Genomic DNA, 27,767 nt, shown 5'->3' on the forward strand with positions numbered 1-27,767 from the left:
ATCCCAGTCAGGTAACTTTTCATGATCTTAAGCTATGAATATACCAGAAGGTACATGGATTAAATTTTTTCCAGATACAAGCAGAATTTTCTTTCTGCTCAGTGTGGGCATTGCTCATCCTGCAGACATAGTCTCAGGTTTCTGACATGCCAGCATGGCACTATACTTATGCAGAATGAATGTGCTGAAGATAAACATTGTATGATACACTCAGTATTAATGTCAGGTTTTCCTTAGTACCAGGGACATGATTCTGTTCATTGCCTCTCTCAACACTTCTTCCACTTTTTCATTCCTCAAGCTATAAATAAAAGGGTTCAGAAGAGGGGTCACTACGGTAATGAGGACAGTGGCTACCTTGTCAAAATCCAGAGAGTGGTTCTGATTGAGTCTCACATACACAAAGATGTTGCTCCCATAAGCAATGGAAATGATGGTGATGTGGGAAGCGCAGGCAGAAATAGCTTTTTGACGGCCTTGGGCTGAGGGGATGTGCAGGATGGTAGAAATGATGTAGATGTAGGACCCAGTAGTGAATGCCAGGGAGGTCAGGGTGACAAGGGCAGATAGGAGAAAGTTTATCTTCTCAGGGAGACGAGTATCTATACAGGCCACCTGTAGAAGAGGGGCAATGTCACAGAAAAATGATTAATTTCTTTGCTACAGTAGAGTAGCCTTGTCACAACTATGGTTGGTACCAACACGGGTAGGAAGGCTCCCAATCAACAGCCCAGAATCATCAGGAGGCAAGCCCTGATGTTCATGATGATGGTGTAGCGCAGTGGGTTACAGATGGCCACGTAGCAGTCAAAGGACATCACTGCCAAGAGGATAAACTCCACGGTTCCCAGAAAGAAGTAGAAATATGTTTGAGTAATGCAGCCAGCAAAGGACATGTTTTTCTTCTCTCCTAGGAGGCAGGCTAGCAACTTTGGGGTAATGACAGTGGTGTATAAAATATCCAGAAAGGACAAATTACTGAGGAAAAAGTACATTGGGGTTTGTAGGCGATTATCAGTCCATATTAGGGAGATGATGATAATGTTTTCCATTGCTGTTAGTGTGTAAGCCAACAAGAGAGCCACAAAGAGGGATAGTCAAAGCTCCAGGAGGTCTGGGAAGGTAGTCAGGGTGAACTGAGTCACTGTGCGGCAATTCCCCACTGCCATTGTTACATGTCAACAACAGGTCTCCCTGAAGAAACAAGAAAAAGGAAATCAGCCTCGAAGGTAGTTTTTTTGTTGTTGTTGTTTTGTTTTGTTTTTTGTTTGTTTGATTTTGGCCGTGATACGTGGCTTGTGGAATCTTAGTTCCCAGACCAGATACTGAACCTGGGCCCCTGGCAGTGGAAGCACGGAGTCCTAACCACTGGACCGCCAGGCAATTCCCTAGAAGGTAGTTGTATAAATATCTGTTGAAAATGTATTGTGGAGAGTGTCTTATATTGGGAAATGACTCGAGGGATATATTCCTTGATCTGAAAGTCATTATGGTGCAAAGTTGGGAAAGTCAAAATACTATTTAGACACAAATTTTTCTATAAAATTAAGAGATAAGACTGGATTAAAAAAAAAACTCTAAGATTTCTCCTCATTAAAATGCAATTTCTGGGACTTCCCTGGTGGCGCAGTGGTTGAGAATCTGCCTGCCAACACAGGGGACAGGGGTTTGAGCCCTGGTCCGGGAAGATCCCACATGCCGCGGAGCAACTAACCCCTTGCGCCACAACTACTGAGCCTGTGCTCTAGAACCCACGAGCCACAACTACTGAGCCCGCATGCCACAACTACTGAAGTCCGCACACGTAGAGCCTTTGCTCCGCAACAAGAGAAGCCACTGCAATGAGAAGCCCGTGCACCACAACGAAGAGTAGCCGCCACTCGCCACAACTAGAGAAAGCCTGTGCACAGCAATGAAGACCCAACACAGACAAAAAAATAAATAAATAAATAAATAAATAAATAAATAAATTTTTTAAAAATAAATAAATAAAATGCAATTTCTGCTCTTTTCAACCTGTCCAGCTTTATTTTCCTAGCTAAATATGTGCTAAAGTACTGATTCATACTTTATCTATAACTTCTTTCTATCATTCTGAAGTTTACAGTCACTGAGAGGGAAACCCTTTTAAATACTTTCTAGCCTTTTCTATAACAAGTTTTCTTTCACTGTGGCGGTTGACATTGGTGACCTGCCATTAGTAAGAGGTAAAGGTTGATTTCTTTTTTCCAATATTTGCTGATCACCAGAGTCTCCCAATTTTTAAAGTCTTCTCCTTGCAGGCAAAGACCTATGGAAATAGACCAGGAATGTCGAAAAGGAACAATGGTTCATGGTTCCTATTAATCACTTTAGATGATACATCAAAAGGAAATCATGAGTATTTTGTTATCAGGTTAGGTCCTGTGTCCAAATCCTACTTCCTGCATGTTCCATGAAGTATGTAATATGTACACTGTATATCTGGCTGATTATTTAAGAGGACATTATACGATGTAATAAAATTCACAAATTACACACAGAAAGGTAAAGTAGAGGTAATTCAGCTTACTTTATTTACTTGATCAGTTGAAATCATAAAACTGTACATCAACATCGTCCAAGTTGTACTTTCGCCTACTATCTGAGAAGTGGTTCTTTTGCATAGATTTCCCCATTTCAGGTTAAAACTACCCATTCTTGAACTCTGACCTCAGTGCTTTCTCTGTCTAGATTTTACTTAGCTCCTTAATAAATAAATTACAGCTAATCCCCTCATTTCCCTTCTCCCACCTCCTCTCTGACCCCTTCTTCAAGATAAAAAGTTTGCCTTCTTATTTCGTTTCTTATTTGAAGTTTTTCCTATTACAAAAACACATTTTTCAGTGCAAAAAATCAGAAAATGCAAATGGAAAAAATTTATAATCTGTAGTTAAACTAGTTAGAGATACAGGACAACAGTTTGGTGTATACATTTCCAGGCTGTTTCAAAGTACTAATTACATACATATGTATCTAGAATAAATTACTAACATATTATTTTGTAACCAGCTTTTTCTTTCTTTTCTTTTTTATAATAATCATCTTTCCATGTCAATAACTAGAAATCTACACAATCATTTCTTAAAAACAACTTTTCGAGGTATAATTGATATATAAAGAACTGCACATCTTTAATGTGTACCATTTGATGAGTCTGGACATATGCAAATACCCAGGAGATCATCATCACAATCACGCTCACAGACACACCTAACACCTCCCAGAGTTTCCTTTACACAATCATTATTAAGGGTCATATAGTTCAATTCTATGGATGCGACTGTGATGTATTTAGCCAGTTGCTTAGTGTTGGTAATTTAGATGATCAACATTTCTTGCTTATATAGATAACGCTCAAATAAATATTCTTGCACATATGTCTTTGTGCAGCTATCTTACTATTCCTTAGAATTCTCTTATTTCCAATAGCATATTTGTTCTCACTATTTCTATCATAATATAAAAATACAAGAAAGGTTTTGCCCTACCAGAGCCTCTGATAATGCAAAATCACTTACAGATTGCTTTCATGGGTTCTTTTTCTGAGGTAATAAATAGTTCCACATCATACCTAAAGCTGGGTAGCTGATGGGTTTAATGAGATTAAACTGATGTGCTTTTCTTAAAGTCTCCTTTTATGTTCTTCTTCTTTTTTTTTTTTTGTTAATGACAAAGAAGTTCAACTATTTATTTATTTATTTATGGCTGTGTTGGGTTTTCATTTCTGTGCGAGGGCTTTCTCTAGGTGTGGCCAGCGGGGGCCACTCTTCATCGCGGTGCGCGGGCCTCTCTCTATCGCGGCCTCTCTTGTTGTGGAGCACAGGCTCCAGAGGCGCAGGCTCAGTAGTTGTGGCTCACGGGCCTAGTCGCTCCGCGGCATGTGGGATCTGCCCAGACCAGGGCTCGAACCCATGTCCCCTGCATTGGCAGGCAGATTCTCAACCACTGCGCCACCAGGGAAGCCCTCCTTTTATGTTCTGAACTTCAATTTTCTTGTCTGAAAAATTAGAATGTTGGATTACACCTTTATAAGGTCCATTCATTGTCTTGGAGTCCTGCTACCAGTTACTTTTCCAACATTCTTCCCCACCTCAAATATTCTAACTTCTTTTATTCTAGTAAACAGCCCCCCAAATGATTCTGTAAATGACTCCACAGAAATGGCTGCTCATGGCTACGTATACAAATGTAATAGCACTTGAAATCTCATATGAACTTTCTGTGAGAGGCTTTCTGATGCCATTTTTGTGTGTATTTTATATTACTATTTCCACGAGGTCATTCAACTGGCAAATGATATTTCACATGTTAAGATTCAAGTATTAACTAATGTGAGAAGTTAGAAAAACTGAGTTCCAGTCCCAGTTTATATCACTTTCATCTTCATTATATTAGATTAAAGTCTTCAACCGAGTCATAGTTTCTTCATCTGAGAAATGAGGGTAATTATAACATTCAAAATGAGCTGCTGTGAGGTTTAAATTAAATCATATGTGTGAATATTTAACAGATTCGGGCTTCCCTGGTGGCGCAGTGGTTGAGAGTCTGCCTGCCAATGCAGGGGACACGTGATCGAGCCCTGGTCTGGGAAGATCCCACATGCCACGGAGCAACTGGGCCCGTGAGCCACAATTACTGAGCCTGCGCATCTGGAGCCTGTGCTCCACAACAAGAGAGGCCGCGATGGTGAGAGACCCGCGCACAGCGATGAAAAGTGGCCCCCGCTTGCCACAACTAGAGAAAGCCCTCGCACAGAAACGAAGACCCAACACAGCCAAAAATAAATAAATACATAAAATATGAACACTGGGTTCAATTAACTGCCCATCCAAAAAAAAAAAAAAGAATACACATAAAATGAAGATACCAATAACATCTACCTAATATGCTATGATTAAAAAAAAAATTTTAACAGATTCTTGTTAAAAAAATATGGTTCCATTCAGAAAAGACTGGGATGGACTTAAAGGAGATGAACACTTAGAGCTACTTGTTTCTTATCTGAGTAAATATCAATAAATTATGAAAAGTTTAATTTGTAACTGAGGGATATTTTTAATGCGTACTTAATCCGAATCCCCCCAGGTTGACATCTGACCCCACTAAGTATACTGACAGATCAGAGAGACTATACACAGAGAAATAAATTTAACGAAAGTGATATATTAGTAAACAAAACATATGTGAAAAAGTATACTTACATCTCGGCAGTTGAACAGATGATTTAAAATTCTCCTAACATGTTTTTAACGTGCAGACACAGTAAGAGGCTCAAACTTTGATTATTCTGTGTGCATGAATTAATTCTGAGTATTGTACATTGATAAAAATTTTTGGCCATTTCTATTCCTATTTCTAGCTCATAGAAGTATCTCTCAAAGATAAAATAAACCTTACTAGGTCACCGAACCATCTCACCCTAACGTAAGTCCTTCTGATTAGCATTCTCGCCACATACCCACCCAGCCATTGCTGGGATGACTCCAGTGATTGGGAAATGACTACCCTGCTTTCGCACTGGCTAAATAAAAAGCTCTTATTTGGAGTGGAAAACTCTGTCTTTGTAACTTCCAAATACACATTCATGCACTTTCCTTAGGGACCAAATACTGACCTTTTCCACTCCAACAGCCGTCAAACACCTCTACGATCTGGAAATCCTCTTTGTCCCACAACATCCCAGTGATTTCAGCACAACTCAAATTCCAGTCTGTTTCTGCAGATAGAGAATGTGGTAGTTGTGTTAAGTGGCTTGACAACGTTGCAGGACTACATCAGTCAAAGCTGTATTAGAGTAGATCATCTCGAACTCCACTTAAGAAATTCATCCGAGAAAAAAACATTGATTCTCAATTCTCAAGTATTTTTCCCCACGCAAGAAGGCTATATTTTGTCTCTTTGGTTAATTAAGTATTTAGTAACTCGGCTATTTTAGATATAGAATTTCATACAATTAACTCATCTAGACGCGTCTGAGGCAGAATCCTTCGAGCATCCTCACCAAGGGATGGCCAGTGAAGGGAGCTCAGTACAGTTTTTGGTATTTCATTCCACCTTCATGGTTACTAGAATATTAATCTTTCCATTGGCGCTTTTACCAAATGGTCTTGAATGCTCTACATCACCAGATTAAAGATGACTTGAATTAGAAAAGAAAAAAGTTATCCCTTTCCATTTCTCTATAAAATAAAGTTTCCTTTTTTTGTATGATTTTTTTCCTCAGTGGATGAACTATATGTTTTGCACAGGCTTATTTGCCTTAGAGATTTAGAGGGGAACAGCTCTTGGGAATATGGGTCAAATGAAGTTAATTAATATTGTTATAAAAGAATGTTGGTTCTGAACTACCTGATCACAATTACAAAGTTTTAGAAGGTGTAATAGACCTGTTAGGGGCTCCTTGGGGGATTTCCTCAGGTATTTTGCTTTATCCATTTAAAGGAAAAAGAATACTTAAAAAAATCAACAAAGAAGTTAAAAACAGAAAACTTTTCATCCCACTTAAGTTATTGATACAATAGGAAATATTCTCCAACAATGAATATTCTAGAGTTTCAGATAACACGTAGTACCTCTGTCTGTACCAGCATAGATTTTTTTTAAAACTTCCAGGTGAAAATATAGCCATAGTAAATTCCATTGTTTCTCATGCCTGTCCTGTCCTTGTTCAGAAACATAAGCCCTTATACTGAACTCAGCCCAGTTCAACTGTTATTCCATCCTCCTGACTTATCTCTCACAGTCACAAGCTTGCTATAAACTTTAACTTTATTCTCTAATACGTACATATTTTTTAAATAAGAATTTAAAAAAAATTCTCCTCCGAACTAAAAATGCTGTACCTTTCATCTTAACATAAATCTGACTTTCACTTGAGGACGCTGATTTCACTGAGTCTGTTTCAAGTGAGCATGTGCCTCCTCCTTTCCCTGTCCCCAAGGGTGAGGGATGCATGGCTGGAGGGACAGGCTCATTCTTATTTGCTCTTGAGGATGGTGTTATTTTGTTCCCAATTTCCACTCTCTTTTGGTTTTGGATAAAAATTCTCCAAGGCTTATATTACACAGTCGTGTAAGTTTTCCTTGGTTATGTCATTTAGTGCCCAGCTGAGTTTCAAGAAAGAAATAAACAACTGCCATAGAGCATAACATTAAGACAATGTTGGGGGAGTTTTTATTGAATTTGAAAACATGAAAATCACTGGAGATACATTTAGTAAAGACTTTTTCAGTGGTTCATGGTCTCCTACTTCATCCTAAGAATTTCAATCATTATGGGAAACTTTATTATCTATATAAATAGAGTTATAAAAGATGCTAAGTTTTGAATGTCTTAATCTTACTATCAATGAGTATCACCTGCATTCCTCCATTTTTATAACTGGATTTTGCCATTACATTGAATTACTCAATCTCTGAAATCCCAAACTCCAAGATACCAGTCTCGGACCATAATCTTCCAATTCTACAGTTCTTTGTTTCTATACATTTACTCCATGGCCTCATCCAACCCACCAGCCGATGGATGACCCCATTTTCTCCTTATCAACCTTTCTGCCTAAAATATAAATAATATTAAAAAATATTTTTTTCTGCGTGAAAATATAAAAAATACGTATTTCTACAAGTATATATACTTCTACGAAGAGAGAAAGGAAACAAGAAGGAGAGGGAGAAGGAGAGAGAGAGCATGAGAGAGAGAGACAAAGAGACAGAGAGAGAGATACTGAGAATAAGTCGTTGCAGTGGAATGAACACCTCTAAAATGGAGCTGAAATAAAAACAAGAGACTCTGGGCATTATTTTAAAATATACCTCAAGTACCACTGGGGAGATGTACTGTAAGTCCTAAAATTTTGTGCTGTCTTAACATCTTTGAGCCTCACAGGGCCCCGAAGACCTAACTGTGAGCTCCCCTGCTTTTGCCAGATATGCTCCCCCATCGCAGGAGAGTCTCCCACCTGGCTAGTTCCCATAACAGCCGGACCACCTGGATCCCACCCAGTCGTCAACCTAACCAGCTTCAGTTCTCTGCCAGCTGAGCAGCTGTTGACTCTGCTTCTGAATGCAACCCCTGTGTGGTCCTACAGGGCATGCTGTGTTCTCCTCCCTGGGCTGTGAACATATGTGATTAATAAAGTATCGTCCATCTTATCCATCCAGTATCGAGTGTCTTGTGTTCAGCCATCCCCAGAACTCTAGAGCAGGACTCTCTACTTCACCAGTGGGATGAAGAGGAAACAAGAGCAAACAAGACTGGGGAGCACAACACTTCACTTACAGCAAAAAAAAAAAAAGTGCAGCAATAAACTCATGGCCATGTACTTAAGTGGTATCACCTCATATCCTATCACCTAGAAATGGCTGGTCCAGCTGAAGAGTGTACAGGTTACTGACAGCTCAGTTACAGCACTTGTTGGGAGACAACAACCTGAAAGCTTAAGATTCTGTCTTGAAAAACTTAACATAGTCTTTGAACCAACTATTGTGTGATACTGTCTCCCCCAAAACCAGAATACAAGGGGCTGGTAATCAAGGGGTAGAAGTGGTAGTGATGATCTCACTTTACTTCTAATAACACACTCACAGAATTTTTATTTCTCATCTTGGACTCTGAGCTCTGCTGGTTAGGAGGTCTTAGACCCCAAGGAGAGAATGTTTCCACCATGAGACACAGCAGTGGTTCCACTGAATTGGAAGACTGAACTGCCACCTGGCCATTCCGAACTCCTTATGCAACTGAGCACTTGGGTAAAATAAAGGTTTACTACTGGCTGGAGTACTGACCCCAATTCCCAAGAGTAAACTGGGTTGCTAGGACATAATGGAGACAGAGAGGATTAGGACTGGAACGCTGAGGACTCTCAGGGTGCCTCTTACTACTTTCATGTCTTATAATAAAGATTAATTGAAAACTACAGCAAAAATTCCTACTTTAAATCCTGATTTTTACAATCATATCACCACATCCCTCTACTTCATTATCCTTTAACTTTTCGTTATTACATTAATATATGGCAGTACATTGTATACCAGTGTCCACAATCCCAGAAAACCTTCTTCACCAGGCTGTTTCACTTATGCCAATGCAAACTGGCTCCAGTCTTCTGCTGGGTTTTGTGCCTTGAGACCTTGTGCCTTTTTGAGACCTTGTGCCTTTGCGCCTTTTTGAGACTTTTGTGCCTTTTTGAGACCTTGGTCCTCCTGTCACTCAGATTCATAACCCCTCTTTTGCCTTTCACCATTTTAATCGGCACTAGTGCTGAAGGAATTATCTATTTTTCCCCATTTAGAAACTTACCAAAGCTAACATAAACTGAGTGAATCCATTGTGGTCCTTTTACAAGTTTGAGGAGTTGGTAGAGCATTGTGATCACTTAATGTAAAATTTTGGTAGATATTCCATCTATCATCACCCTTTTCATGCCGTTTTTAATTAACCAGGATCTAGGCAGTCTTCTCTTGATGGATGTCTAATTAGAGCCTTTCATTTGTGAGGTTAACTTCATCCCCAAAGTGATATTTTTGCAGGCTGCTTATTGGAAAGACAGCCCTATATTACTTTAAAAAATTTAAAATATGTATCAACACAATAATTGTCACATATTTTCTGCCATGCAAGAGAAGGGATGTGGCCATTGAAGAATATTCCTTTAGTTTTTTTCAGAAGACCTTCCTCAAGTTCCATCTTCTAATTCATATATATATGCACACACATATATATATATATGTTATGAAGAACTGGCTCATGTGGTTATGGAGGTTAAGTCTCACATTCTGCCATCTGCAAGCCGGAGATCCAGGAAATTTGGTGGTGTGATTCCAGCCCAAGTCTCAAGGCCTGAGAATCTGGGAGCCAATAGTGTAAATCCCATTCCAAGGGCATGAGAAGACTGACAGAGTAATTGTGTTAAGCTCTTGACAAACTCCAAATAAATTATTTGCCACATTTTACTGTAGTCCTTAGAATCCCTGTCATGTAATGGGACGTATGATCATGGTTATGCTTACCGAATAATCTGTTACAACTGAGTTGGGAGGAAGGAATATGTGAGAATTAGCTGGTAAGCAGAAGGGTCAATGAACTCATTACGTACAACAGTGGCTCTCTGGTTGGATGCCCTTCATCCATATTTGGAGGATATAATTTATCTAATAAGTAGATAGTGTTTAAAATGTCTACAAGTTATTTTGGTATATTCCCCCTTCCATCTCTGATATGAAAAACAATAGTTTGAAACATCTGGTCATAGGTGAGAATAGGAAGAGTGAAGAATTCTCTAGCTGTCCTCAAATTTGGGACAAGTAGCTCCCATTTTCCAATTAACTGAACTAATTAGAATTAATCTATCATTACACTGATTAAACAAACATCATTATCTGCTATTATAACAATGTTGGTCATCATCATAATAGTGATCAACAAACAGCAGTATATTTATACCATTTTTAAGAGTTTATGAAGTCTTTTTGTACTTTCAGTTTCAAGGCTGGTCCAACCTGGGGCCAGCCCTACTTGGATACCTGAGTCATGTTTAAATTACCTTATTTGTTGAGGACTTTCTTTCCTGCATTAATGATCTCAGAATGGGACTTCTGAGTAACATGGGAATTCATTAAGAAGTTAAAACAGCACAAAGTTTTAACTATATTTATCTTCACCTAACAATGATTTTTTTGTTGCAAAATCATTCTGTTTTAATAACAATTCAGATTAAATCACGATAATGGATTTACCAGTGAATTAGGATACAAGCAGAATTACAAGAAATGGTTCCCAAGCTTCATACAGGTATCTCTTACATGTATTTACTCTTGGTTTTCTGATTTAACGTCTCAGTTAAAATAGCATTATATGAAATTGCTATTTTCCATATAAATTAATTTTTTTCAAAAGCATTAAAGATGAATCAGTTAGAAGGTGATCAAAAATTTACAGATAAAGTTTCTCTCAAATATTGGTCAACATGAATTTATAAAATTTTACCTAACAATGATTTAAATAAAAACAAACATAACTATTAAAATATGAATTTGCCAGATATTTTGCTGCTTTTCACTAATCTTTCATAAGAGTCTTGTAAATTCTTCTGGTTGCAAGTGATGAAAGACAGCGTTTAGGATTTAGTATTGGCTTTAAAAAAACATACTGTGTTTGGTTCTTTACTTTTACATTCTTGCATCTTTAACATTAGCAATTTAACATGGTAAACAGAATAATGGCACCTAAAGATAGCCTTGTCCTAATCCCCTGAATCTGTGAATACACTTCTCCCTTGGTATTCAAGGGGAATTGGGTCTAGGTCCCTCATATAAAATGACATAGTATTTGCCTATAAACCTGTGCACATCCTCTTGAAACTTTATATCATCTCTAGGTTACTTATAAAACCTAATACAATGTAAATGCTATGTAAATAGTTGCCAGCTCATGGCAAATATATTTTGCCTTTTGGAAATTTCTGGAATTTAATTTTTCCAAATGTTTTTGATTGATAGTTGGTTGAATCAGCGGATGTGGAACACGAGGATGCGGAGGGTCAGCTGTATGCTACTTCACTTGCAAAAGGCACTTTACACAAGCAATTCAGGATGTGGACCTTGAGTTGGTGGTATTATTGTGGATTCTCTGGGTGGGCTCAGTCCAATCAAATGAGTCCTTAAAAAGGCAGAACTTTTTCCATCTGAGTCAGAGAGGGGATGGCAGAAGGAGGAGGAGACATGTGAAACATGAGAGACTTGCCCCCCTGTTGTTGGCTTTGAAGGTGGAGGAAGGCGGGCCATGAGCCAAGCACTGCAGCACCTTCTAGAAACTGGGACTGGCCCTTGGCTGATAGCCAGCAACATAACAGGGCCTTGGTCCTAAACTTCAAGGAAATGAATTCTGTCAACAACCCAAATGAGAAGGCAATGGATTGTCCCCTAGAGCCCCTCGAAATGAATGCAGTCTGCAGCCTGGTGAGACCTGTATTGGACTCCTGACCTACAGAACAGTAAGATAATAAATCTGTATTTTTTTAGCTGCTTATTTTGTTATGGCCTCAATAGGACACAAACTTTCAGAATCCCATCTTAATTAATGTCTGATTATGAATACAGAGCAGAAAATTATGTGAATGCTTCATTTCTGGTGATATTGTTCTTCTTTTTTTTGGCCATTTGCCACAGCCTGCAGGATTGAACCCAGGCCCTTGGCAGTGAATGTATGGAGTCCTAACCACTGAACTGCCAGGGAATTCCCTGTTCTACGTTTTTTTGACCTTTAAACATTTGTCCACTGCTCTATCTTTTGACGGACAACATTCTTTTTTTTTTTTTTTTTGGACAATGTTCTTTTATAATATTCTGAATCCATTCTGAAGACGGTACTTTCTCTACCTGCTCTCCCATGATGGGTTCCCTGCCAGTTCTTAAGGTCTTCATCTTTGTCTACATAGCTAGACGGTCAATGACCACACTGGTAATGACCTACTTTGATCTTTGAGATGCCTCTTGTCTTCTCCCTGTTCCTAAGCTCTCTTTTTAGATGCTTGTCCCCATAGCACCTGCTCAGTGGCTGCGTTGACAGAGGGCAGTTTACCTCTTGCCAAACCCTTCCTCTCACAAATAAGTGAATCAGGGAAGACATCTCTCTCCAATCGGACCAATCAGATCCTCCTTCCAGGAATTTGGATTTAGAACTCTGATAATTTAAAATAAATGTTGATATAAATAATGTATATCTCAAATATTTAAATGTATCCAATATATATACTTGTATATGTATTGAATATATATCTATGATTGAAATATACATATATCTGTGAATGACTGAAGCAACCATTACCTTCCATGTGCACAGAGAAGTGGAAAGAGTCTGCAGACAGAGAAACATGAATCAGGTATGTACTAGTTTGCTGTGATGCTACAGGAACTTACCACAAGCTTGGTGGCTTAAAATAACACTAATGTATTCTATTATAGCTCTAGAAGACAGAAATCCAAAGTCAGTTTTACTGGGCCTAAACCTGGGTGTCAGCTGGGCCATGCCAAGAGCTCTAGGGCAGAAAGAATCCATTTCTTCGCTTTTTCCAGCTTTGAGATGTGCAGTCCTTGGCTTATGGCCCCTTCCTCCAACTTCAAAGCCAGCAGCATAGCATCTTCAAATTTCTGCTTCCACGATCACATTACCTTCTTTTGTGTGGTAAAATCTGCCTCTACCTCTCTCATGTGACACTTGTAAATACAACAGAACCACCTGGGTAATCCAGGATAATCTTTAATGAAGCAAAGAGAGATAGACATTGAAAATATGAGACAATGTTCAAAGAAATGAAAGGCATGGGAACATTTATATACATAGTTTGTATCCTTCAGGAGAGAGAACAGAGGCAGTGAAGGTGGGGCAGTATTTAAAGGGAAACAGATTCAGGACACCCAAGGGAGAATATGGAAAACAACCAGAAAGGGAAGATCACTTATATAGGAACAGCAGTTAAAATGACTGTCGGTTTCTCAACAGCAGCAAAGGAAGCCAAAAATTAGTTAAATAATATCTTTAAAGAGTGGTGAGTAAATGACTGCCATCTCAGAATTGTGTATCTAGTAAGATTATCTTCCATTGTAAAATAAATATATTACAGACAAAAACTTCAGGAATTTATTACCAAGGGACCAGCTGCAAAGTAATTTCTAAAAAATACAATTCAAGAACAAAGAAAATACTTTTAAGATAATTTAATATGTAGAAAGAAATAATAAAAAATGGTGAACATGTACATAAATCTAAACGAAAATTCTTTGTAAAAAGTCATAATAGTGTTGAATTTGTGAAGTTAAGCTAGGATGACAATAGAATGTGAGAGTGGAGAGGAAAAATTGGAGCTTCCAAACCAAATGATACAAGAGGGGATGAAATATTGTTTCATTTTAGATTTTAAGTTAAATAAACTTGATAAATTTTTTAGGGTACTCACTGAAAGAATAGAAATCGAGCATAATTTCCAAATTTGTAGACAGGAAAAAATGTTATAAGAGAAACAAAACTCAACTATAACAAAAATATAAATAAATACCAACAGTCAACACAATTAGGGCTTCCCTGGTGGTGCAGTGGTTAAGAATCCACCTGCTAATGCAGCGGACACGGGTTCGAGCCCTGGTCCAGGAAGATCCCACATGCCGCGGAGCAACTAAGCCCGTGCACCACAACTACTGAGCCTGCGCTCTAGAGCCCACGAGCCACAAGTACTGAGCTTGCGTGTCACAACTACTGAAGCACTCCCGCCTACAGCCCATGCTCCGCAACAAGAGAAGACACCACAATGAGAAGCCCGTGCACTGCAACGAAGAGTAGCCCCCGCTCTCCGCAACTAGAGAAAGCCCATGCACAGGAACGAAGACCCAACACAGCCAAAAACAAATAAATAAAAAAGTAAATTTATAAAAAAAAAAGTCAACACAATTAATTAAAAAATGGAGAAAGAAACACAGAAAACTGAAACAAATAAAAATAAAAAGTAAGACATAGAAACCAGTTCAAATATATCAATTTTTGCAATAAAGGGACTAAATTCCTTAGTTAAAGGTAGATACTGTAATATATTAAAAAATAATTCCAGCTGTATTGTATTTGCAAGAGACACATATAGAAGGTAAGAACATGAAAACTTTGAAATTGAAAGGATTTAAAAAAAAAAGATATCTCCGAACACACACTAACCCCAAAGAAAGTGAACATGCCTATGCTAATTACTGGCAAAATAGAAATTAAGACAAAAAGCATCATCAGGGATTGACAGAGCCACTCTATGATAAAAAAAGTTTTAATTCATCACAACTTATTACAATTCTAAACATGCATTTACCTAGAAAACAGCTTCAGCACTATCATCATAGTGCAAGATTTCAATAAAACTCTCATTCAAAAACTCTTAAAGCATACAGATAATATGAGTAGCACAGTAAAGAAACTTAATATATTGGGCTTTTATGGAATTCTTCACTTATATGGTAGAGAATATATACCCTTGTTAAATATGTATGAAAGATTTAAAAACATTTCATACTTTGCCATACAACATGCCTCAAGAAGCTTTGACTAGGTAGCAAAAAGTGTGTTCTCAGAGCCCAACACAATTAATTAATTAATAATCAAATGATGTATTAAAATATCCATATATTTGGAAATGAAAAATACTCTCCCAGATAATTCATGGATCAAAAAGGAAATCACAAAGGAAATGGAAAACAGAACTGAATGGTACATATCAAAATTTGTGGGATATAGGAAAGTGATTCTATGAGTGACCTTTATAGACCTAGAAAGTTCATTTATAAAAGAAAGGTTGACAATTAGAAAAGCTTAGAAAAAGTTTAGAAAAAATTTAAAAAGTTTAGAAAAAAAAGTTTAGGAAAATAAAAAATGTAGATGAAAGCAAACATAGATTAAAGGAGAAATCAATTAAAATGGGGAAACAAGGATAAAAAAGAAATGATTAGTACAGCCAAAATTGGTTTTCTGAAAAGACAAATTACCAGTGAGATTCATCAAGGGACAAAAAAGAAGAGAGAGAAAGCAAAATTACATTATATTGAGAATGAATAATAGAATAAGGAAAACATTAAACAGTTAATGAGACTATATTACCAACTATATGCCATCTCATTTGAAAGTTGAGAAAAAATGGATAAATTACATTCTTATCACAATAGACTGAAGGAAATTCAAAGGCCTGAATAGTCTTAAGACTATGGAAGGAATCAAAGAAGTGATTAAAATCTTATCATAAAGACAACACAAGGTCCACATGATTTCACAAGTGAATTCTACTGAACTTTTTATGGAACAAATTATTGCAATGTCATAACAAACTGAGAAAATTGAAAAAAGAGATATTCTTCAACTTATTCTATGAAGTCAGTAATAACATTAAGATTAAAACCAGATAAATATGGGAAAAAAAGGGAAATTACAGCCCTAGTTTATTCATGACTACATGCAAATATTCTCTATAAAGAAACAGCAAATCAAAATCAACAGTGTGTATGCGTTTGTTTATCCCAGGGATACAAGGATAATTTAACATTAAAATTTCTATAAATATTTTGTCACATTGACAGATTCAAGGACAAACCACATTATCATCTCAACTGACAGATAAAGTATTTAATAAATTTCAATACACATTAATGATAAACACAAGTAGAAGATAGAAATAGAAATGAACTTATTATATTTGGCTTGCTGTAAAGTATCTGTCAAAAATACTATTTGAAATGAGGATACATTAGAAGTATTGAAACTCAGGATTAGGTAAGGATGTCCACTATCACCACTTTAATCTACACTGTATAGGAAAGAAGATTTACACTATCACATATTAATAATAATAAAGTGATTATAATTAAGAATGTGTAGTATTTGTGCAGTGATAGACAAATTGACCAGAGAATAGAAAGCTCATAAAACAGACCTATGGAAAATAGAGGACTTTGATATGTGATTGATATGCATAGCAAACCAGTGGAAAAATAAGTATTGAAAAACAGGGAAGGTGGAAAAATACATGCAATAAAATTGGGTTATTACCTACACAAATATCAATTTCAGCTGGACTATAGATTTAAATATAAAAGCAAAAATTAAACAGAAAGACATATAAACTGACATATTTCTGAAATTCTATAGTTTCCTTTTAAAATGAAAGAAGTCTTAACCATAAGAACTAATATTAATAAATTCAGATATTTTAAAATTAAGAATTCTTACTATTCAAAAGGACCTGATGGAAAACAAAAAAGACAAACATCCAGTTGGGCAAGATACAATATCTTTTTTTTGTTTTTTTAATTGAAGTGTAGTTGATTTACAATGTTGTGTTAGTTTTGAGTGTACAGCAGAGTGATTCAGTTATACATATATATATATTCTTTTTCATGTTCTTTTCCATTATAAGTTATTACAAGATATTGACTATAGTTACCTGTGCTATACAGTAGGACCTTGTTGTTTATTTTTTATATATAGTAGTTTGTATCTGCTAATCCCAAACTCCTAATTTATCCTTTCCCCTTTCCCCTTTGGCAACCATAAGTTTGTTTTCTATGTCTGTGAGTCTGTTTTCATTTTGTAAATAAGTTCATTTCTATCATATTTTAGATTCCACATATATGTGATATCATATGATATTTGTCTTTTTTTGTCTGACTTACTTCACTTAGTATGATAATAAATGAATAAAAAAAGACATGGTATATATATACCATGGAATACTACTCAGCCATAAAAAAGAATAAAATAATGCCACAATATCTTTGTGTAAAATAGAGAGTAAACTCCAGATCCTTAAAAATCAATAACAGAAATACAAACAACCCAATAGAAAAATCAGCAAAAATTATGAATAGAAACTCACAGAAACACAACAGTAAACATAAGAAGAGATGCTCATCTTATTAGTTAACAGGTACATATCAATACCACCATGAGATACCAATTCACATCCATTCAATTGTCTAAAAACAGGAATTTTGAAAATACCAGAGATTTGTCAGAGAATATATGTATCAACAGAATCTTAGTTATTGCTGATGCATGTGTAAAATGAAACAGTCAGTTTGGGAAAAAGGTTGCCATTATTTTGTAAAGTTGAACAACTACCAACTCTAGAACCCACCAATACACTCAAGAGAAACTTGTGCATGCATCTGCACTAGGAAACATATGCACAATTATTCAGAGCATGAGTGATTATGTTAGCAAAAAAGTGAAAACAACTTAAATGCCCTCTGACAGAGAAAGAATAAATAAGAATCTTTTCACAATGAAATATAACTGTAATGAAAAAAGATGAGTGAGTTACAGCTACAGGTGAAAAAATGGATAACTTCCAATAACTTAAGTTTGAGTAAAAATAGCAAGTCCATTTTCTCCACATCCTCACCAACATTTGTTATCTTTTGGCTTTCTGAAGGGAACTCTTGTACACTGTTGGTGGGAATGTAAATTGGTACAGCCATTATGGAAAACAGTATGGATGTTTCTCCAAAACTGAAAGTAGAATTATTATATAATCCAGCAATTCTACTTCTGGATGTTTATCCGAAGGAAATGAAATTACTATTTAGAATAGATACCTGCATTCCCATGTTCATTGTAGCATTATTCACAGTAGCCAAGATATAGAAACACCTTTGTGTCATGATATGTGTCCATCAATAGATGAATAGATAAAGAAAACTATATATATACATATGCAATGGAATTTACTATTCAGCCTTAAAAAAAAAGGGGAATCCTGCCATTTGTGACAATGTAGATGAACCTGGAGGACATTATGCTAAGTGAAATAAACCAGGGGGGAAAAAAAGTTGAACTCATAGTAACAGAGAATAGAATGGTGAATACCAGAGGCCAGGAGGGATGGAGGTAAGTGGAGATACTGATCAAATGGTACAAACTTTCTGTTATAAGATGAATAATTTCTGAAGACCCCTAATGTACAGCATGGTGACTATCGTTAATAATAATGTATTGTATTCTTTAAATTTCCTGAGAGTAAATCTCAAGTGTTCTCATCACACACACATATACACAAAGGTAATAATGTGAGATGATGAATACGTTAATTAACTTGATTGTGGTAATCATTTCACAATGTATACATATATAAAACCATCACATTTTATAACTTAATTAAGCTGGATGGGGGGGAAGCAAGTTCCAGAAGACCATATAGAGTCGTAATATAATTAAAATGAAACCATCTATTGTTTAGAATATTTGTATTTATGATAAAACAGTATATAAACAGGAGATGAGAAAATTTATTGTGGTTATGTAAAGAAACAGGAGATGGGATGAAGTAAGAGCATATAGGTAGCTGTAATTTATTAATAAATGTTCTAGTTCTTGGGTTAGTGGTAGGATAACAGATTTTATTATTAAAAACAATAAACAAACAGTAAAATAAAAGAAAGTCATGAATGGACCAAAGGTCAAAATTTATTATGAATCAAAGGTTATAATTGTTCTAATCCTGTGCACAAGAGATTAAAAATACGTAACAATAGCAGCAGCAAAGTAAATACTAATAATTTAGTGATGGTTTAACAACCATACTGGAATATTGGACTAAGTGGCCTTTAAATTTCTGAGAGTTTGTGGTTCTATAAAAATTATTCAGGGCAATCTTCAAAATTTTCACATTATACCACATACAGAAATGGAAGATTTCCCTTTATTAGAATTAGAAGGAAATGTCTTCTCTTGGAACTTTAAGCCATTAGCCCATCACCCCTTTAGTCCATCATGTGTCACATAAATTATTTAGAGAAAAAAGCTGGTTTACTATTTTGTGAAAAAATTTTGGAGCACAATCTATACAAGGATGGGTAATTAGAAATGCGTAGTTTATTAATTGCATTCAACATTATCTAATTAAATGTAGAAAACTGCAATACCAGGCCATTCAGTTTATTGATTATCCAACATTCAGATTCATTGTTCCTTTCTGTCTGACTTCAACTGTTTGTTTTAGTTGGAACCATTTTTTGGATTCTGGCTTATATGCAAATGCTTCCTGATATCCACCAAACCTCTCAACTATTTATTGTATATCATTTCTTGTGCCATTTTCTTCTTGGGAAAATACTCCACTTGCTTTCTTCTTGTTCCATTGTCAATACATGCCTATATCATTAAATGAGATTAAATGTTCATCTCCCCTTTATTCTCTGAACACAGTTTTGTTTGTTTGTTTGTTTTGCTTGTTTTAAACATCCTAACCTCCAGCTGGCAATGATTTAAAAGCAAAGAAATGACTTACTTTATAATTTTAAAACTTCTAAAACATTTATGTGTATGTGTAACAAGCTGAACAAGACATTGTTTACTGGACAATTCATTAAAGGCATATATAGCTTAATTTTATATGATTTTCTTAGTAGTTATGAAGGTATACCTCTTTCAAAGTTATTTTAATGGTTCATATTGATATGTCACTACTCCTTTTGCTAATCAAACTTGTTCCCTGCTGACTGGACTGTAGATGGAGCAGGTAACTGAGTGAAACTGGAAAATAATTAAATATTTTCTCTCTTAATATCTCTTTTAAATTCCAGGTTTCAGTATCCTTACTGAATTGTAGCATATGAGGTTTCCATTTCCTTTTATTTCCAGGGATCAATTCATAGATATAAATTACTCTGAACCCCTCGCACAAGATACTACCTTAAGTATCTGAAATTGTGGATGAATGTTTAAAAAGCCAAATAATTTCTCACTTTAGTTTTATGGATAAGCCGAGCAACACGATATAGTGGTGAGCGTGCTTGCAGTTGGAGGGCTGTAGTATGAGTTCTATTTCTGTTCTAGATGTGACTTCAGTTTTCTCACTTATAAATGGTAATGCCATAAATATCTTCCACTCAGGATGATAGTGAGGGTTGAAACGAGGCAAGTTCTTATCAGCAAACAACTAACACAGTACTTGGCACAAAGTAGCTGTTCAATAACTATTTTGCTAAAAAAAAAACCAAAATAAATAAGACTGGGAGAAGGGTGGATGGAAGTGAAGGTGGCACCTGTAAGGATAAAATATGGAGGAAAAAATATTGTCAACTCCATCTCCATGAGTAATAAAAATGTGAAAATATTAATACGCAGTGGAGATGTGATAACACAGATCTGTACTGCACCTGCTTGACTTCTGTCCACAGTAAAATCTTTGATAGTGTAAAGATCCTAAGGCTATTTGACCTTGCAAGCCACACTGTTTCCAGCATATGCTTTTACCATATAATAAAATGGAAAATATTCCTATACCTTGTGGGCAATTCAAAACTGACCCCACAATTCTCAGCATGTATTCTGCATACTTAAATATAAAAAGAACATTAATTTTTCAGAATTGTATGTTTGATTCCTTCTAAATGCTGCGTGATGAGCAATTTTCTTGCTCTGACTTGGATTTCTTGGAAAATTTCACAATCCAGGGGCCATCTTTCCAAACCTACCACATCTTCCTGTCCAAAAAAGTCAAGCTATCTATATTTAGAATCTTTCAGTTGTGGAAAACAGACTGCTTATTCATGTATCTTATTTCATATTTGATTATCTCCAACCTTTAGAAATTCTTTATTAACTTGAGGTAAAACCTTTTTTCCCAGTAACTTTCACCGGTTGGTCCCAATACTGGCCTCAAGCCTGTACAGATGAAGTCACTCTTCGCATCTTCTCAAAAGGCTTTGGTTTCTATGTTTAGGTTTCAATTAATAGCTGTGATACTATGTACTTAACATACATTGAGTTCTTGGTCATTATTGGTCAGGCACTTTGTTAAGTGCTTTAAAAATCTGGATGGCATTAGAAAAGAAAGTGTATCACCTATTTCTTAGATGCAAATTTCCTTGCTGATTTTTAGGTTTGTACTGTTTGTTTCCATACCACCTTTTGTTTTGATCTATTAGTTTCTGATAGATGAATATTAAAGCATCCCTATAAATGATTTTGAATTTATCATAGTTTCCTTGCAGTTTTGTCAGTAGTTGTTTTAAGCCGTTTCAAGCCTCTGCTATTTCATACATACAAGTTCGATAACCTTTTGAAGTAGGGAGTAGGTATTGTGATCTACATTTTGCTTGTGAAAAATTAGAAATTTATGGAACTTAAATAATTTACCTAAAGTCACATAACTAGTGTGTGGCAAAGCCAGATTAAATTCCAGGTCTATCTGACTCCAAAGATTTGCATTCTTTAGCGATAGTCACGATGTGGACTCTTATTCCCACTTTTGCAGAGAGGGAAAAAAGGTCAGAGAGGCTCTGGTTATGGTCTAAATGAGTAGGTAAGTCACATAAAACTGAACTAGGACTCAGTTCTCTAGTTTAGTCAATGCAAAAATGTTACTCTCACTGCTATGTTCCACATTTGGAAATGTTGTTCTTACTACTTTGAATAACTGAGTAACTGGAACATTTTAGATTCAGAAAAATCTTAGCATTGGAAGGGATATTTAGGATCATGTAGCTCATCAAGGGCTAAATATAAACATTCTTCCCAAATATTTTTCTAGCCTGAGAGACTTACTGTGGATGGCCTATTATATCTTTGTTCAGCTCTGTCACAAAATCCATTACACTGACTTGGAATCAGCTTACCAGGTGTTTTCATGTGTTTAATCTGAAACTCCAAATCCTTTATAAAATAAATGGAACTTTGAACTTCTACTTCGTCTTTATTTCTGTATCTAGGATGTGACGTGTCCTTTTCGCTATGAAAATAGGCCATGAGTAAAATGCGATACTTGAAGCTCTTGCTTGCTCTTAAGGATTTAATTGAGAATGACTCTTGGGAATATGAGGTAGAGAGGTTAACTACTATTATTGTAATCAAAGAATTTTAACCCTGAAAAACAATCACAATTACAAATTTAGTTGGAGATGCCAAATAGACATGTTTAGGACTCTAGGGGAATTACACCATGTGTTTTGCTTTATTCAATTAATAAAAACTTGGTGGTCTGCTTTAGACTTTTAGAGAAACTGAAACATAGAAAACTTTTGAGGGAGTTTCCTGGTGGCCTAGTGGTTAGGATTCCAGGCTTTCACTACCATGGCCCAGGTTCAATCCCATGGCCCCGCCCCCCCGCCAAAAAAAGGAAAACTTTTGATTTTCCCAAATAACTGACCAAATTATGTCAGACTTAATGCTCTGGAAATGATAATCTTTCCCTTCTTTCTCTGTTAAAATGGAGAAGAATTCTTCAGTTCTTGCCACGACCTGTAAAAGGTGACTTTGTCTTCATTTATTTTCTTAGTTTACACCTAATCCTTAAATTAGCCTAAAAATCCTTAGGCTGTGAGTTGGAGTGATGTTAGGTGCCACTAAGTGAACACAGACATTTTCTAGATTGATCCAATGTAACCTCCAAAAGATAGGGTGTAAAGACCCTCCAAAGTGGCCAGACATGGAATAGAGAGTACAGGTGGCATTACTCTCGGACAGTGGACTCCTGCACGTTTTCTTTTTTTTTTTTTTTTTTTTTTGTATTGTGGCTCTAGTCTGCTCCATTTAGCTCAACATCACAAACTTAGTTTCTGGGACTCATCAGTTTCCCTCTGAAAGTCTAGAAACTTTGACATTTTTACCTATTAAAAGTCAAAAACTGTTGGATTAGTTTAAAAAAATCCAGTTATATTTTGATTCCTGGAGACACATGTAAAATAGAAGCAGAAATAGTGATTGAAAAATAAAGGCAAAGAAAAGAGAACTGCAAACACAGTGAAACACATATCAACTTTGGTAGATTGCGTTATTTTCTCATTTATTATGTACTCCTTTTCTTTATAAGATGCTTACGTATCTGCACTTATACCTCCCATTGTCACACTGGCCATGTGACATGCTTTAGAAAATGGCATATGAGTGGACCTGAAGTGCTCAATGCTTGAGCTAAAGTTTGAGATATTGTTCTATTCCTTCTGTCACAAAAATGGCATGTCCCTGGTAGGGGCTGCTGCTTTAGTCTGAATCCAGAATGAGAACATGTGTGGGGCGGAGAAGCAGATAGGGAGCCATTAACATACAATGTGGTTGAGAAATAAATCTTCTTATTTTTTGTTAGCCATTAAAATGTGGGAGGTTGTTAGCTAATGTGGCATAACATAACCAAATTGACTAATAGGCTAATGCTTGGGGGAAGAGGAAAAATCAGCTGCCAACCTAGAATCTAAGTCCAGAAAAAAAAATATCCATCAAAAAAAGATGAAATAGAGGTATTTTCAAGTAAAAAATAACCTGAAAGTGTTTATTGTCAGCACGTCTACATGAAAAAAAAAAAAACAGTAAAGATTGTTATTAACATAGAAGAGAAATTTAGATATGTATTGATAGAAAGAAATTAAGAACAACATAGAATTTAAATACGTGGGCAATGTGAATTAATTTAGACTTAGAAAATAATAATAATGATTTCATAAAGTTTTAAATATATTTATAATAAAAACTCAGGATAATAATAATGTGAAATGGAGTTAAGGACATAGATATGCCAATATGTATTGATATTACATGTAAATATGTTGAATTTTCTAATTAAAATATCTAAATTTTCAGACTAGATACAAATCCCAACTATACACTGCTACAAGAGACCTTAAATATAAGGGCACAGGCATGTTGAATGTGAAAGAATTGAAAAAGATACATAATGCAAACTCTAAGGAAAAAAAGTAAGTGTAGCTATATTAATATCAAAGTAGACTTTATGACAAGAAGTTACTAGAGCTAAACTGGGATAGTCTAAAATACAACAATTCTAAATCTGTACCTACCAAAACTATGACTTCAGAATATATAAAGCAAATCTTGACAGTACTAGTAGGAGAAAGAGACAAATTCATATTTGTAATGGGAGGTTTAATTATACTTAAGAGGTAAATGATATCTTAAGAAATAGAAAGCAGGCAAAACAATTAGTAAGAGAAAATAAGATTTGGGACTTCCCTGGTTGTGCAGTGGTTAAGAATCCACCTGCCAATGCAGGGGACTCAGGTTCGATCCCTGGTCTGGGAAGGTCCCACGTGCCGAGGAGCAACTAAGCCCGTGCGGCACAATTACTGAGCCTGCGCTCTAGAGCCCACAAGCCACAACTATTGAGCCTGTGTGCTGCAACTACTGAAGCCCGTCACCTAGAGCCCGCGCTCCGCAACAAAAGAAGCCACCACAATGAGAAGCTCGTGCACCACAATGAAGAGTAGCCCCCGCTCACTGTAACTAGAGAAAGCCCGCGTGCAGCAACGAAGACCCAACACAGCCAAAATAAATAAATAAATTTTAAAAAAGAATAAATAAGATTTGAATAATACAATTAACAATTTGATCCAACTAATATACAGGATATTGCAACCAACAGGACAAGATAAAGAGGAGCTTTATATAATGATAAAGGGGTCAATCTGAAAGAAGACATATCAATTTCTATTGTGTATGTGCCTACCTACAACAGCAGAGTGTGAAAATATGTGAGGCAGAAACCGATAGAACTGCAAGGAGAAATAGATGAATCCACTATTATAGTTGGAGAATTCAACAGCCCTCTATCAGAAATGAAGAAATCCAGCAGGTGGGGAAAAAGTATATAGTTGGACTCAATAGCACCACTAATCAACTGGATATAATTGACATCTATAGATTACTTCATCCCCAAACAGAAAAATACACATTCTTCTGAGGTTCACATGGAACATTCTTCAAGATAGACTACATTCTGCACCATAAAACACACCTTAACAAATTTAAAAGATTAGAAATTCTACACATTGCCTTCCCCATACAGTGCATTATCTTGGTTTATTGTGTAAGAGTTTATTATTGAAAACTATAAACTTTTTCATTATGTTTAATTCAAAACATTTCATAAGGAAGAAATTAAAGGCACCTAGTTTACAACCCAGAGTGAAAAACCAACTCAAAAGAAATAAACATAAAGTTGTAAAATACTGCACACGTGCTGGTCACACAGGAAAAAACAAGGTGTTTAGATAAGTCTGTAAAAGTATAATCTCCTAATCTAGATATTCTAAGTCTTATCCTTTGATCACCTGAGGTCAAATACTGGGACTGTATTAGCTTAGCCTTTTGCTGAATCTTCTTCATTAAATTGCACTTAATGTTAAATCAAACATTGGCCTTTAATAAGCCAATTATTAAAATTAAAATTCTTCCACATTTATTATAAAGTTGTTGTAATGATTTCTACCATACTGTTCAATGTTTCCTATACAGATTTCCATTAAAGAAGTCTCTTTTGAGTGAGATAAATAAGAGGAAAGACTTTGTCATATCAAAATATATAGTGTGTTTTTATTTCTGACATGACTATACAGTATTTCAGGATTCTGTTTTCTTTTTGCTTAGATTCAGGAAAATAAAGGTTAAAAATTGATATTAAATCCCCAGAATGATACTGAACTTTAAGTTGAAAATATTTGCTATTTCTCACTTTTATACTTGTTGTTTTACATTTTATTAATCTTATTGTGTGTGAATGTATTTAGTAATCTGAATGTATATAATATATATATTCAGAATTATACATATATATAATATTACCTCACTTCAAATTATTTTTAAAGACTCGGCATAAATGCAAACAAACACACATATGATTATGAATACATGAATAAATCTTAATATGGGTGGGATTGGGGGGTAGGAGGGAGATCCAAGAGGTAGGGGATATATGTATATATATAGCTGATTCACTTTGTTGTACAGCAGAAACTAACACAACATTGTAAAGCAACTATACCCCAATAAATTTTTTAAAAAGCTTATTAATTGTGAAGATACTTTTCTTCTTAAGAGTTTCATCAGTGCATTTTTCATTTCCTTGTTCCTCAAACTATATATCACGGGATTCAACATGGGACTCACGCTGGTGTAAAATACTGAGGATGCTTTCTCCTGGGTTAGTGACCTGCTGGAAGCAGGTGTGAGATGCATGGACATGAGAGACCCATAAAATATAAGAAGAGCTGTCAAGTGAGAGCTGCAGGTGCTGAAGGCTTTGGACCGGCCCTCTTTAGAGTGGATGTGGAGGGTGCTGGAGAGGATAAAAGCATATGAAATGATGATTGTCAAGCTGGTGGCTACCATGTTAAATCCTCCAATGACAAAAATCAAAAGCTCATCAATATAAGTTCTGGAACAGGAGAGTTTAATGAGAGGAACAATGTCACAGAAATAATGTTTAATGATGTCTGATTCACAGAAAGTCAACCTTAACATAGAACCACCATGAATCACAGCATCAGTAAAACCTAATGGGAAGACAGCAGCCACCAGCAGAGAACAGACCCTGGGGGACATGATGACATTGTAGAGAAGGGGGCTGCAGGTGGTGACACAGCTGTCATAGGCCATTGCTGCCGGCATTCAGAAATGAGAAAAATACAGAAGGAAAACAGCTGGGTCATGCATCCAGAATAGGATATAACTTTATCTCTGCATAAAAACCCTGCCAGCATTTTGGGGGTAATGACAGAATAGCAGAAATCTAAAAAAAAAGACAAACTACTGAGGAAATAGTACATGGGGGTGTGGAATTGAGAACTCAATCCGATTATTGAGATCATGCCGAGGTTTCCCATCACCGTAAGTATATAAATCCCTAAGAAGAGGCAGAGGAGGGGCAGCTGAAGCTCTGGCTGGTTAGTTAATCCTGAAAGAAGAAACTCAGTCACTGTGGATTCATTTCTTACACCCATTCTCCTCTGAGAAATCTGTGGAGATGAGAGGAAAGAGCAGAACCCCAGCTTGTCTCCAGTTCTTCACAACCCAGATATTCTACCTATGAAAACACTGAACCCAGGTTATCCTACCATTTGGCACTAATCCTGTGCTTCCATTGATGTGCAGAGACTTTGACCCACCAAAAAGTAAGGTCTCAGATAAAACAGAGTAAGTAATCATCCCCCTGTAGATTTTAGGAACCATAAATAAATTTTCACATCCTCCCAAGTGTCTCAAATTCTTTTAGCAAAGTTTAAAACCTTTAACTTCAGAATTAAAAATAAGTGTAATGCTAAAGAACATTGGGGAATTTTTCTAAAGAAAATCAATTGAAGAGGTGCATAAAGAAGAGGCTGTGGGCTGAGAAAATATTTTTGCTAATGACACAGTTGCCTAGGGCTGAACCTGCCTCCAGGATTTCCTACAGAGAAGGTATTTATTGTTACAATCAATTATTATTTCCATGTCAA

The 27,767-nt window shown here is 36.0% G+C and overlaps 2 protein-coding genes across 2 annotated transcripts; both read right to left on the bottom strand.

Moving 5' to 3' along the window:
• Positions 1–222: 222 nt before the first annotated feature.
• LOC114235410 (olfactory receptor 6M1) lies at positions 223–1,169 on the bottom strand. The gene is given in 2 exon segments (XM_028166798.2): positions 223–644; positions 647–1,169. Coding segments are annotated over 2 exon segments (945 nt in total).
• Positions 1,170–5,603: 4,434 nt separating this feature from the next.
• LOC103002213 (olfactory receptor 8D4) lies at positions 5,604–27,272 on the bottom strand. Its single transcript, XM_057553313.1, is given in 3 exon segments — positions 5,604–5,737; positions 26,337–26,939; positions 26,942–27,272. Coding segments are annotated over 3 exon segments (1,068 nt in total).
• Between the last annotated feature and the right edge of the window lie 495 nt (positions 27,273–27,767).

The sequence above is a fragment of the Balaenoptera acutorostrata genome, chromosome 9 (assembly GCF_949987535.1).
Source record: "Balaenoptera acutorostrata chromosome 9, mBalAcu1.1, whole genome shotgun sequence".
Lineage (NCBI taxonomy): Eukaryota > Metazoa > Chordata > Mammalia > Artiodactyla > Balaenopteridae > Balaenoptera > Balaenoptera acutorostrata.